This window comes from Triturus cristatus, chromosome 11, assembly GCF_964204655.1.
Source record: "Triturus cristatus chromosome 11, aTriCri1.1, whole genome shotgun sequence".
Classification (NCBI taxonomy): Eukaryota; Metazoa; Chordata; class Amphibia; order Caudata; family Salamandridae; genus Triturus; species Triturus cristatus.
This window is the reverse complement of record NC_140594.1, coordinates 277,316,921-277,331,029: the sequence shown is the minus strand read 5'-3', so window position 1 is coordinate 277,331,029 and position 14,109 is coordinate 277,316,921. Positions and strand designations below refer to the sequence as shown.

The following is a 14,109-nucleotide window of genomic DNA, read 5'->3' as shown; positions in this document are numbered from 1 at the left end:
TGCGTAACATCCTGGCTTGCAGGCGCAAACTATGCTATGGTGGCATCTCATGCCATGGAGTCTGGAATGTGGCGGAGATTCTGTGTGGGGCAGTCGGCTGGCAGAGCCCCTCCCTGAAAGTCAGTAGTAATAAAGTTCAACCGTACTTTTTTTTTTAGCAGCTATTATTTCAACAGGCTACTAAAATTTTTTTTGTACAAGGAATGACATTGGAACAACTCCCCGTGCAAATGTTAAGCAATAGATACACAAGTTGAGTGACTAATGCAACAACTGAAGTAAAATGATAGCAAGATGATACTTTTCAAACTACACTGAAACCATGCCCAATGAGATGCCATATCTGCGATTATCACTTCTGTAGCAGACGCATGTGCACTTCCACATGGGTCACTTTCCCAGCCTCCCCAGAGACCCAGATTGCTCAATTCACAAGCATGAAGGACTGTAGGAAGCTGGTATCAATTCTCCACCCCAAGAGACTAATCATCAAAGCCTCGTGTTTGACAGAGGGAGGAAAGACTAAACAGGACATGGAAAGAACTATTCAACAGTGCTCCAAATAAAGTCTACGGCTTTGTCCGTTCAAATTGCGTTTACATTTTTATTAAGCAGTACGGCCACCATGCATTGCTAAGACTGCTGCTGGTAGTCTGGTTTGGCCCCCAGGTGCACAGCGATTTTTTACACTTTGACAAGGCCCCCCACCAAGGTAGGCCTCTTTACTGATATGCTGATACTGGGCCTCTCCCAGGTCCAGCCAAAACAAGTCTTAACCCATACAGGACCAGAGGCCAGCATGCCCCTTCTGGACAGGTGCCCCCGTCCTTTCTAAACTCCCTGTGGATTTTTGACTGATTTGACCTGAAACCAATAATTAGGTGTTGGTTCAGTGTTGACATTGCCTGGCTGAAGAGCAATACTTTTGACAAGCCACTCCTGCCAGGAAATGCCAGTGCGGGTGGAGGTAAGAGCTGACAAGCCTGCCTTGCTTCCTCTTTCACTCAGTTATCTGAGTCTAGAACTAGTTGGAGTATGTCCATCGTATTCCGTCAGTCACCTCCCTGTGTGAAGCCTTGCCCTCCCCAAACTTCTGCTAGTTTACCAGTGAGCAGACAGGACAGAGTGAACCAGAGGGAAATTAAAGTATAAATACCTTTTTTTTTTTTTAATACTGGGAATGCCAGTGTTCTAATACTTTGTAGCCCAATAGAGTGTAACCCAGGCATTTCCCCCAGCCAATTAGCAGCTAGAGGAGCAACATTTCCAGGGTCAACAAAAAAGAATGGCCATTGCAGACATTTTGCAAAACAGATGTTTCTCCTATGCACAGCTACTACCAGGAATATTACGGGCTGTAAATACTTCAAGCTTCTATCAGTAAATTAGACAAAAAAAACAACAAAAAAAACAGACGGCATTTACCATTCATCAGTCTTGCACGAAAGTTCAGGACTCCAGAACCAGACAGCTGGGCCACCGCAGATTTGCTGGGAGTCGGAGATGGGGCCGGGCTTCAGAAAGAAATAAGTGATGAAAAAATGGAGGGACATTAAAACAATTCACAAAAAACTTTCTACCGCCTATTTAATACACTTAATCAGCCTCAGAAGTGTACTGACTGCATTCAGTGGAGCATAAAAGAAAATAACCCAGATCTCCTCTGGTATTGGTGCCAAAAATCGCATTTTTGTCAAATACATTGTTGGGGCAACTCCTGGCACGTGCTTCCTTCTAGATACCTACCCTTGCTCACAAAAGTGCTGTGTTCCCACATTGCTTTGTACTTTCACATTGTTTTATTTCCTGCAAATGAAAAAATAAAACCTGAGGAAACGGACAGCAGCCCACACAAACGAAGCACGCCATCCCCACTCATCAGGACATTCTTAATTTCATAGTAAGAGTCCTCAGCAGGATTGGCTGTCTCCAATCTCTCCTACAGAGCAGCAAAAAATAACAGCATTGGCATAGCCAATAGGTCTCGCCTTTGGGACCTTATAAGTGTTTAGCCATGCAACAGTTGCATAACTAAACACTTATAAGGTCCCAAAAGCGAGACCTATTGGCTATGCCAAGCGGCCGTGCGGCCGCAAAAGTGAAAGTAATCGCGGTAAAAGTGGCGAGCGCGCCCGTGCACATGCACTGTAGCTCTAGGCTGGCCTGGTAGCACTTTTTGGAGCCCTCTCATTAAGTCTCGCCTGACCCAGCGCATGCGCTAGGTCAGGCGAGACCTAAAAAGGAACCGGAAGAGCCCCAAAATCACAAGTCTAAGCATGGTAACAGCCACCTACTGCCCACCATCTTGTAAAGTTGCTTGAATGGACTACCTCGGACCCTGTAGACATTCAATGTTTGTCAATTTCACTAAATGCAGACAGCGATCCGGGCCTCAGTGGCGCAGTTGTGTTCTGGGTCCTAAATTACATTAGCACCACATGCCCAAGGAACTCCTGCGTCTAGATAAACCAAAAACTGGTCTAGAACCAGGAGCTGCAAAGGTTCCGCTTCTACCTTGGAGGGATGATGACCCCGAAAGTACTGCTGAAAATTGTCCAACTTGCAGCTCTTCGTCCATGGAGTGCTGTGTACATAGTGCCAATATCGGCAACCGTAGTCCGTTTACATGCAGCACAATACATCAATAAACCACACAACACCTTGTTAGTGGAAAAAATTGCTGCAGGTTTATTTGCATAACAAATATGCCAACATGGTGGGTTATCTTACGGGCGATCCCAGGGCAGGCCAACCCTTATGCCGCCTGCTCATCTGATGAGCCAAATTACACCGTGGCAGTCGCCAATCTGTTTACCAATTCTTGGGAGGGGCCACCCCTCCCATCAGTGGACCACCAGTCCACTCCCTTACTCACGCCCCCCAAAAGGTGGGCGGAGCGTTCTAGGCAGCCCCCGGTTGCTCAGACCCACAACCGCCTGTAGGACTAACGGGGCGCCGTAGTTCTTCCAGGGGACAACGCCAAGACATCCCTGGGTATCCTTGGCTTAGCACCATACTGTGCTGCTGCATGAACTACCCCTTGTTAACTTGCAGACTCTGGATCGCCCTGCTACTCCTCCACAGCTCTGGGGGTGGCCACAGTCACAACCAGGGCCCCCCCACCAAGGTAGGCCTCTTTACTGATATGCTGATACCGGGCCTCTCCAAGGTCCAGCCAAAACAAGTCTTAACCCATACAGGACCGGAGGCCAGCATGCCCCTTCTGGACAGGTGCCCCCGTCCTTTCTAAACTCCCCGTGGATTTTTGACCGATCTGACCTGAAACCAATAATTAGGTGTTGGTTCAGTGTTGACATTGCCTGGCTGAAGAGCAATACTTTTGACAAGCCACTCCTGCCAGGAAATGCCAGTGCGGGTGGAGGTAAGAGCTGACAAGCCTGCCTTGCTTCCTCTTTCACTCAGTTATCTGAGTCTAGAACTAGTTGGAGTATGTCCATCGTATTCAGTCAGTCACCTCCCTGTGTGAAGCCTTGCCCTCCCCAAACTTCTGCTAGTTTACCAGTGAGCAGACAGGACAGAGTGAAGGGAAATTAATGTATAAATACCTCTTTTTTTAATACTGGGAATGCCAGTGTTCTAATACTTTGTAGCCCAATAGAGTTTAACCCAGGCGTTTCCCCCAGACATATGGACCATATCGCCCTAGTTGGAAGGCAACTTCCGCAACCTGCATAGCTGAAGGGCGGGAGAAATTACACGTTATCGTTACTCAAATCAATGGTACCCGTTTCATCAAACTCAAGGACGGGATACTAAGTGAACCTACCAGGATCTGCACCTGTAACCAGAGGACGGACCCAAGCCCCTCCAAGTTCTGCCGCTCCACCTGCCTGTGAACATGAATCCCAGGGCAGACCTCAGGTTTCTAACCCATGCTTGGCCATGCCTGAGCTAAATACTTCTGAAAGGCAGGACAACAGGCTAACCACCAACATTGCATTCTGAATGTTCGCTGTCAACTGCCAAGGAAAATGCGCATAACTGAAGCAACTGAACCACTTATGGCCGTGTCACATGAGCAAGGGCAACCTATCAAAGTATCCAAACGCCACCAAAAAGTCTAACCGTACCATGAACGTAACCCCAACTTGCCTTGAAGCGAGACAAACAATGCTAGGACAACTCAGCAGCCTCCCTCCGACTTTCATGCTGGTAATATGCTCAACAGCTTGGCAGTCGATAGCTCCGTCCCCCGTGTGACCCCTGCTTGCCAACTTAGCCGGGGGGGGGGGGGGGGGGGGGTTATGAAATCAACACTTATCAGCCACCTACAGCAAGCAGGACTAGGACTCCAAGAGTCAAATCAGGAATCACAGCCACAACGCCGGGAGCGGACGCCTTCACCCCAACCTACTGATGCCCAGACCGCTTGCATACTGCTCACAAGACAAGAGACGAGAGGCTGATAATTAACAGCCCTTTTAGATGAACGTTAGACAGACCAGACAGGGAGAATCATGTGAAATGAGGTAGGGACCACCACACCCGCCTGTGAATCAGCCCCGGTGTATTTTGCCACAACCCCTACTAAGCCCTTAGAGATCACCATCAACAACCTGCAGTGGCCAGCATCCAGCAGGACCTTCAAATCCCATTTACTCTCCAACTCCTTGCCGCCTGATGGCACTCCCTGCTGCCGGTGTCTTGTTGCCACCACAACTCGCCCCTTAGAAAATTAAATCGCTGAAAATGTGTGGTCACCTCTCATCGGGGGTCGGTGGAACATATAACATGTGTCCCGAATGTACAATATACGTGATGGTGTGCCAGCGTACAGGAATCAGAACCTAATAGTAACCGTGCATGGACACAGTATTCAAAACTGTGACCTATAGATTATGCATGGTACTTTGCAGCACAGCTTGGCCCATCTGTTCAACGTTACAAACCCTGGAAGCAAGCCTATGCTGGTTGCCCTCAGATCCTAGCCGTGCACGCCTTAACCCAGGGAGTTACCTTTGTAACGGAGCATTTGTCCACACAGACTGACATCTGCATCCCCCTTCCGAACAATATATGTGCTTAATGCTAGCCGGCTTTACCGCCAAGTGTCCCAGGTCATGCAATCCTATATCCCACCCCATTATCTACTTTCTCTGAGCGCAAGCGAAAGGATAATGTATTCACCAACCCAATGTAAACTAAAATTGCAAGCACTTGTCAGGAGACCTTCAACATCGGTCATTGAAGCTCAGCAAGCTTGGCAAACGAACTTAGAGAGCTGACACGCCTCTATTTCCCTTGAACTCCAAGTATGACAAATGAGGCAATCCAGTCCCCCCCCCCTCCCCCCCCCCCCCATCCAAGGCTAGAAGGATGGCTTGGGCAGGAGGAAAGCTGACTGTAACCGACAAACCAAATCCTCCACAGGAAAGCACAGTTACTGCGAGAATGTGTACCCTTACCTTCAGGAGCCAACAAAAGACCGTCATGATAGCCCTAGTGTTAACAGTTCAACTGCCTCACTCACAAAATACCGGGCACTCAAAGTAAAGCCCCCCTCGTGAATACTCCTGCAAAGCCTCTAGGTTGGCACTGGGCAACATGCCCACAATCAGTTAGTCATTTTGGGTCAAACAAATGGCTGTCCTGCCGTTTACTAATGGAGTCTTGGGGCGGACCTAGAACCCGGTGCTCCTGGGGTTGCACGCTGTGTTTCAAACAGATAGACATACTGCACGCTTCACTGTCTTGTAAATACCTGAGACTACCCTTATGCGGAGTTACTCTCATGCGCACATGCCGCCCAGGTATAGCGCGTTGCACATGATCGCCAGGTGTGTCGCAGGTTGACCCATTCAGATGCTAAGGCACGGGTGTACTGTGGGAACCCTCCCCTGAGGGCAGACCACTAGCATCTCAGTACTTAGTGCATGCAAATACCTGCTCCAGCCCCAAATTAAGGCCAAGCTGGCCGCCACACTAGCCAGCTCCCGCTAGGAGACCCCCCCCCAGTTGGCTTGGAGCCCCTGAAACCTAGACCTCCCTTACACCACTGCAATATCCACAGCGGGCAGCCATATTCAACACTGGTAAGCCTGGGCAACTCTGGCAGTCCTATGCTTCCCCAAGTATATTTACATTTGCTGTGGTTCATCGCATGCTAAGACATACACAATGCATGACCACTAGAAGAGCATGTAGATCCGGGCGGCGGATATAATTGCTTAAAGAACCAAAGGCTGGGTAAAGAGCTTGACACATATCTGTCCCGTGAGAGGCATAGTACTGTTCGTGAATACCACATACTTCTTATAATTATATATTTGCCAAGCTTCCCTTCCCTAACCTTTCTTGATGTCATCCCAATCACCAAGCTCATTACGAAAGGTAAACCATTTTGACGATGAGCCCACATCTTTGCTGGCACTGAACTATGTCAAAATTCCCCCAAGAGGGGTGCTGACCCAAGCAAATTACACCTCTCGCCTCACCTGCGAGGACTGCACAGCCAAACTAATCTCGCTGTGCTGCCCGGAGGACACGATTGACAATCTCTGCAATGGCACCCTGCACATTTATGAAATGCACACCCCATCACATTACTCTGGGAATGGCAGCAAGATGACAGACATTACATCAACACCCTATATTTTAGTCGAGTTAACCGCCGACTGAAGAGAAACGCATGCGGCCTCCCACGGGACACAGCACACCTCAAATCATTCCAAAGCCGCGAAACATGACCGGGGTGCAGGGCAGGAGCATATTGCACCCGCTGCCCATGCTCATTGTTTGGGGAATCAGGAACACAAAATGAATGACCAGTGTTGCAAACCGAGTGGGTAACTGTGCCGGAAGCACCCAAGGCCTCCCCCAGGGCAAAGCTGGTCCTCTTACCAAGAAACGTGCCTTGCTTTGCAGGCCGAGGCACCTCGTGCATGCTTGCACACAGTGACCACACATGAGTGATGCACCCGGTGTCCCCTCTTGTGTCACTGCAACCATGAAACCTCATGTAAACCTGCCCCTGGTGACACCCCCGAGTACCTGCACCCGGGTCCCCCTGTGCTTGAGGGAGCTAGTCTGTGCCTAGGTGATGTGCCTCCAGTCTGGTAATTTGCCGTTTGTCATTGCATGCGGATATATGATCCAGCAAGAACATACCAGACACGTCAGGGTTGTTGGCATAGTCAATGGTTGGTAGTTGCGCAAGATGAAATAAGCAGCAACTGAGCTTGTGAATAATATTGTAAATGTTCACTTGAGCGCGCTGACCGGCAATATTGCTTATGATGCAGCAAGTACATCATCCCTGTCATGAACATTAACTGTTTTTTTTTTTTCTTTTTTTTCTTTTTTTTTTAACCCTTTTACATTGTAAGCTGCAATGCTGAAATTAAGCAAATATTAAAATGCAACGCCCCCCCACACTGTATACTTAGTCTGTGCCCTATGCCAGGTACAAGTACTCTTGTTGTCCCTTCCGTTCCTGCCAACTCAGAAACTTACTTGCACTCCTATGTCACTAGAAGGCTAGGTCGCCGGCGCTCACTGGGTCATAGGAGAGATCTATATCTACGTACTTGGACAGGACGCGGGAGAGTACCAGTGTTCAGGAGGGACAGTCTGCTCAACGGAGGTCCAAGTCAACCTACGATCGTGACCTGCTGGAGAGCCAGAAACAATAGGAAACAAAGGATGCATCCAAGTGTCACCTTCCAGGAGGCACCCGCCCATACACTGGTACGCGTTAGGACATCTTGGCCCCACCGTCCCTCAGCTGCGACCCCCTTGATGTTCTCTGTTGCCTGCTCCAGTTCCTGTAGAACCACCAAGTGTTAAGCAGCAGATGCAAATGTCCAATCATAGCCACTAGCCAGCAGGCTCGTGGTGACTGATATGTACTCATTAACTCCCTTGGTATCATTGTAACTGGCAGTTGCGCCCCTCTTCCCCATCACCACACACAAGAGGGGAAAACTGGCTAGGCCCCACAATGCCGCGGCGCTGTCCCCACTGCTAGTCACGCCATGGCCCGAATGGGTAGGCCTGTTGCCTGCGCACTGCACAATAATTAGTACCATCCTACCTCGGATACATGGTGCGAAATCGACCCAAGGATGGGAGCGCTGTACATGAGAACCGTACTAACATACATATTCAGACACAGGGGATTAAGTGATTTTCCCAGAATCACGGATGTGAACACGACCGACGTTCGATGCCTGGTTCCTGCACCCGAGTCAGCGGCCTGAGCCTCGGCGCACTGCGCGGACCCGGCGCTTCACACCCCCCCACAGCCGAGCATTGCACCTCCACCCCGGGAGGCCTGGCGACCATGAGGAGCCGCGGTGGGTGCCGCCCCACAGTCCACAACAATGCGGGGCGCACGGCGCCCGGCATGCTTACTGTAGAAGTAGCGTGAGATCACTCAACCGAGCAGGGAGCGGGCCACGTGGCGTATAAAGCACGACTCGAACCCGGAGTATACGAGCGCTGTGCATGAGACAGTATATACAATACATAATCGGACATGCCAATAAAAGTGAAATGCATAAGACATGCGTGATTAAAACGCGACCGAGGCTCGATCCCTGGTTTCCTGTACCAAAATTCCGCACCCTGACCTGGGGGCACGCGCAAGCCAGGCGCTCCACCCCCTCGACTGCCGTTTAGTGCCCAGTGCCCACCCTGGGAGGCATGGCAACCATGAAGCCGAGGGAAGTGCCGCCCCGCAGTCCACAGCAACGCGGACCGCTCGGCGCTTTGCAACCTTACTGGAAGATTAAATTTGAAAAAATTCCACAGTCGAACAGGGGAGGCGGAAACAAGGCTCAATATGCGCGAAATTTGACCGAAGGATAGGGGCGCTGCCCATGAACACCGGATTTACATAACATTGTCATGGTGATATTGGTGAATTGCCACGCGCAAGCCAGACGCTCCACCCCCTCAACTGCCGTGCAATGCCCAGCCACTCCGGGAGTCATGGCGTAAACAGGAAGAGCGAATGCACGCAAAGCATTGTGGGGGACTGTAGTCGACCCTTTAATCTGTCAACCGATTGCTATGCACACATCTTAGTTTTTCCGTTTTATATTTAACCCCTTCGCCGCGGCAGGAATTCCGCCGCGGCGCTGGGGGGGGTTTGGGGGCAGTTGCGGTGGCGCTGTGCTCGTGACGGAACCACTCCCATCACGAGTCACGGGTGAGCTGTGCTCATGACGGAGTGGTTCCGTCACGTCTCCGCCCACTGTGCTATTCGCCCGCACAGGCGGGGAATTAGCGCCGCGTGGGCGGAGCGGCCAACGGCGGCCGAATGACGGAATCACTCCGTAATGAGCACAGCGCACCCGTGGCTCATGACGGAGTGGTTCCGTCATGAGCGGGGAAGGGGTTAAGACCACGTGACAGGTCCGTAACCGGTAATCTTAACCTTACGGAACAAATTGCACTAATTGTTTTGTGGTATAGAAATGCGTTTAGCTTTCTGGGTCTTTACACATGCACTGGGTCGATATCCGAATTATTATCGGTTTTAATAATTTCCAAGCAATTGTGCATTCCACTTCAATGTATCGACAGTTGCCCACTTTGCAAGCCCTCTAGTTAGGGTTTCCACCGACATCACCAGTAATTTAATAACCCAACCGGCACAAAATAAGCAAAGTCACAATACCAGTGTAGTCCTTATCTACGTACTTGAAACCGCGACACAAGTAATGTTACCAATGAATACATGAGGTTTTGTTTAACATTTTATGTAATATCACGTCCCGAAATTTTACAGAATTTTAAAACAAATTAAATGGCCGGTATTTTCTTCAGTGACAAACTTCTTTGTTGCTAAATTTATATAGCTTTTTACGCTGTACGTGAGCCCGCATCCACATAAAGTTCAGTCACGGAGATCTAGGCGACTTGCCAAAGGCTCACCGGAAGCGCAAACTCCACCCGGGGGAGGGAGCGCCGTGCAAGATATGGTTCCCGGGTGGCAGCATGTCCGGCGGCGCCCACCCCAGGCGTGCCCAGCCCGGAGCGCCACCGAGTGTGCCCGGCGCCCACTGCAAGCGGAGCGCGCGCCAGGGGCACCCTGGGCTATCCGGCCCGGCAAGGATGATTGACCAGCCCAGTCCCACGAAAGGTGCGATGAGCCGCCTCTTGCCTTCGGAGGAGTCGACAGGCGCACGAGGCCCCCACCGCTGCCCGGCAGAGGACGCTGGGGAGAGTCCGCTCGCACGCACAGCGTCACCCCCATAACCCCCGCTTCATCTCCATGACAGCGGCCCGCCACCCCTGGCAGCCAAACCAGCCGAAGCTGGGCCGCCCAGCCATGCTGCACCATCAGAGTGCATAGGCAGGGGGGGGGTGGGGGGGGGCCTGTGACAACTCACCCGAACGCTAGACAACACGAGGCGAAGATGAAGCGAGGCGTCGTGAGGCGAAGATGCAGCGAGGCACCGTGCGAACGAAAGGCGAGACGGGCAGCGGACAAGAGGCTGCTCAGTGGGCGGGGGACAGTATGTGTACCCCTTTCCCCCCTCCCGCTACCGGAAGTGGCCGGCAGTCCCCCTGGTCCCAGCCCAGGGAGACTAGGAGGCCGACTCCAGTGCCTTCCTGTGGCACTAAGGCAGCCGCCCGAATGAGGGGCCACTGCGTGGCCCCCCGGGAAGCCTTGACAGATGAATCTTCAAGACCTAGATCCTATGCTGGTAGAGCTGGGGCTCCACCCCACGCAGACATACTGTGTCTCAGGAGAGCCCGCTCCCATATACTACTCCGATCCAGAGACGACAAATGTTGCCCCAAGATGTTCTTCCTTCTGTGGGGCTTTATTTTAGGGGACATAGCTAAATTATGAGGCAGTTTTGGACAGTGGCGACTGGTGACATTTGAAAGTGGTGAGGCGTAAAATAATCGTCGTACTGCACTGTGGCGAGAACATTTTGAAAAAAAATAAATAAGAGTGGACAAATGGTACATTTTCAAGCAAATTTGGAGGTCACAGAACCCCCCCCCCCCCGACTAATTTGCAAACGTCCACTTTCACCTCGCCAATGTGAATACCGATGCGCCTGACTTGCACAACACCATCAGACCAAGCATCCCGTCTTCCGTGCTTTTACTGCCCCCATAAGAACAACATTTCGATTGCTCAGTGACAAAGGCCTGCCAGAAATGCTCCATCTTCTACAGTTGGGTGTCCCAAAGTGATCAGAAAAACTGCACCTTGTGACTAACATAGCTGAACATGTTGGTATGGTTAATAATTGCAACCGAACCACACTGTCCAGTGTTTCACATACGGTTTTCAATAAACATTCTGCGGAAGATACGTACGTTATTAAAGCTAATAGCACCCGAAATAAACGTGCAGTATAACAAATACAAAAAGATGTCTTTGTGTACTTTGTCACCAGAACCCCTACCGTGATGGAGCATACATCACTAAAAAGAAAAAAATTCTCTCCACACTCACACGCACACACACCACATACAAACTGCTTTAAACTCTGCCCGTGTGACCAGTGCCAGGCAGAAAGGCCACACGTTAAGCAGATCAATAGCATGACTTGGCGCTTTATCAAAAGTAACCGTTTTAGTGACCATAACGACATACTATAAATATGAAAGTAAGACCCTTTCACTGAGCAGAATGAAATTTAAGAGTAAGTACTAACATATACATGAAGCTGGTCTGGCTTTTTTGTAATTGCGGAGGGTGCAGTGAAGCAGATCCAGAACAGTTGACCATACGCCGCCTAGGTTCAACACTCAATGTCACGCGGAGAACGCAGCGCTGTTGGCCCGGACACTGCATTAAACCCCGTCCAGGCGGCGAGTACTCCCTCCCCGCTCCCCCATGGTTGTTGCCATCGCTGCGCGCTTTTCCCTTAATTAGCACTTGACCACTTCTTGGTGCCTGAAAAGGTCGCAGTTGTTTATTTTCACAACAAACATTTGGTAACATGAAATCTTCATATTTTAATTTCAAACATTCATGGTCTTACTATAGTCCTTCAATGACCATGTTTCACTTTTATCTATTGTTCATTATTTCCTCTATTCGCATTCTGGACCCAGCCGCCTCATCTGCCTGGGAGAGGATGGAGGGGCCCCAATCCCTGTGTTTCGATTCACGGGTCTAGGCTTCAACTTGCTACCGATTTGGAGGGTGTCCCTTTCTGGGCATGCCCGGGCTGCAAGTGCCGTCCCGCTCGTCCTATATCCTTTCGGGGCCCTCCCTTCTCCCAGGGGTCTCTGCCGTTTGGCATCCCAAGGACCTTACTTGAGCATCTACTCTATTTTCTTGCGACTGGGTCCTTGTCATCTTCTCAGTCTGTACCCCTGCCGTAAGGCATCCCCGGGGTCCTGCGGGAGTGTCACCTCTGTTCTTTCTCTGGCGGCACGCCGCCCAATGGCTCCCCCGGTGCCCCTGGCGTGAGGCATCCAAGGACACTGTGTGAGCCTTTCATCTATCTCCTAGTAATTTCGTTCTCTACTAGGTTCCTCGTGTCAGCTCCGCCACGCTCCCTACGGTTTTTCGATCGGAGGGAGCTCCCCCCTTAGCTCGGCCTGACCTCGCTACCTACTCGCCACCTCCTAGCTCGAATATGCCCACGATGTACCACGTGAACTTGTCTATTCCTATCCCCGTTTGGTATACCCCCCTCCTCAAGGTGTTACCCCGACTACTACCAGTTTATGAACCCGTGCTGCTTGACATCCACCCCTGGGCACTGTAAGCTTTGTCCCTGGTGGTGTTCAGCTCTCTTCAGGATTTCTCTCTAACTATGCTTGCTGCGTGGCGCCGGTATACTGGACTAGCTTTTCGTAATTGACATTGGGGACAGTGTTTCGACCATTTTTGCAGCCAGGCTGGTTGCTTGGTGGCGTATGCCTCAGCGCGGATCGTAGGAATATGTCGTCCCGACCTTAACTGTAAGCGGGTAGTCATGCCTCTCACGGGCAGATATCCCCCGCCTCAATTTGCAGAAATCCCTCGCTCTGCCGGAAAAGAAAAAAAAAAATGTTTTTTTTTTTTGTTTTGATGGAGATGCCTTGTATCTGTCTCAGCACGTCTTTACTACCCTTCAGCTGCTAGGCAGGACGTGGCCCCCCCTTGGCGTTCGTTTACTCTGTACTTGAAGCTGTATGGTCAACATTTGCTCCCTTTACTACCTCCGCCCCGCTTTTCTCCCTATTTCAGTTGGGCGGTCCTGAGGTTGGCCAATATGCTTCTGGGTGCCGCGAGCGGTGCGATGCCCCTGCGAGGCCATGCAGGATGCTGCCCTCCCATCGCCAGGCCTGTTTGCTGGCCTCAGCTGTGTATCTGTTCCCACCGCAGTTTGGATTGTTATAGCGCCAGGCGGTCTTGGTCCCTTTCTGCTGTTTGTTAGCCCTTTTGACCAGGTTGTTGTATTTTTTCTTACGGGGGCCCTCCCCTAGCCGAAACGCGGATTCCCCAGGGTCTTGACTTGACCATTGCCCTGACCATGGGTAGCTTTTTCACTGCCCTGTCCGGGTTTTGCTCTTTTCGAAAATTATCCTATTTAGTATGACAACAAGAATTGGGTTGTCCTATACACCTCAGGGACACATCGCCCGCATATTTCATGTATGCCCCACTATTAATGTTACCCCCAATATATATATATATATATATATATATATATATTTTTTTTTTTCTCTTTTTTGTTTTTTCTCATCAACTTGTCTTTTAACTGCAGTGACCTGCAACTCACAGATCTTTGTTTAATAAAGAAAGAAAACTCAAAATGTCTTAGCTTGTATAACAGAATACCATAGCCCCGAAACAACGTCTGGGAAAACATCTTTCAAATATTGCTACCTGCCATATCGTCTCATTAGGTGTAGAATTTCCATTAACTCCAATAGGGCCATATATATTTATTAACAATATTTCGCACACCAAATTTATGTGCGATGATATTCTGGCAACGATCGGCTAGTTGCACAACCGCTGGACACTATACCTCTTGTTTGTTCCAGCTAAGGAAGGTCTCTCAAGAGCCAAATCTCCCTGTGTACTCCATGTAATTGCGTTTAACGCTGCTAGTTTGGCAACCTGATATGGCGGTACGGGTTGATTCTTTTCTGAACGGTATTTTGTAAGGTACTGGG

The 14,109-nt window shown here is 50.3% G+C and overlaps 1 protein-coding gene across 1 annotated transcript in view; it reads right to left on the bottom strand.

The window, feature by feature from the left end:
- LOC146784021 (zona pellucida sperm-binding protein 3-like) overlaps positions 1–14,109 on the bottom strand; it is a 55,754-nt gene that overhangs the window by 24,895 nt on the left and 16,750 nt on the right. The window contains exon 4 of the mRNA XM_085636413.1: positions 1,426–1,514. Coding sequence (XP_085492539.1) covers positions 1,426–1,514 — 89 coding nt within the window. The remainder of the gene's footprint in view (positions 1–1,425; positions 1,515–14,109) is intronic.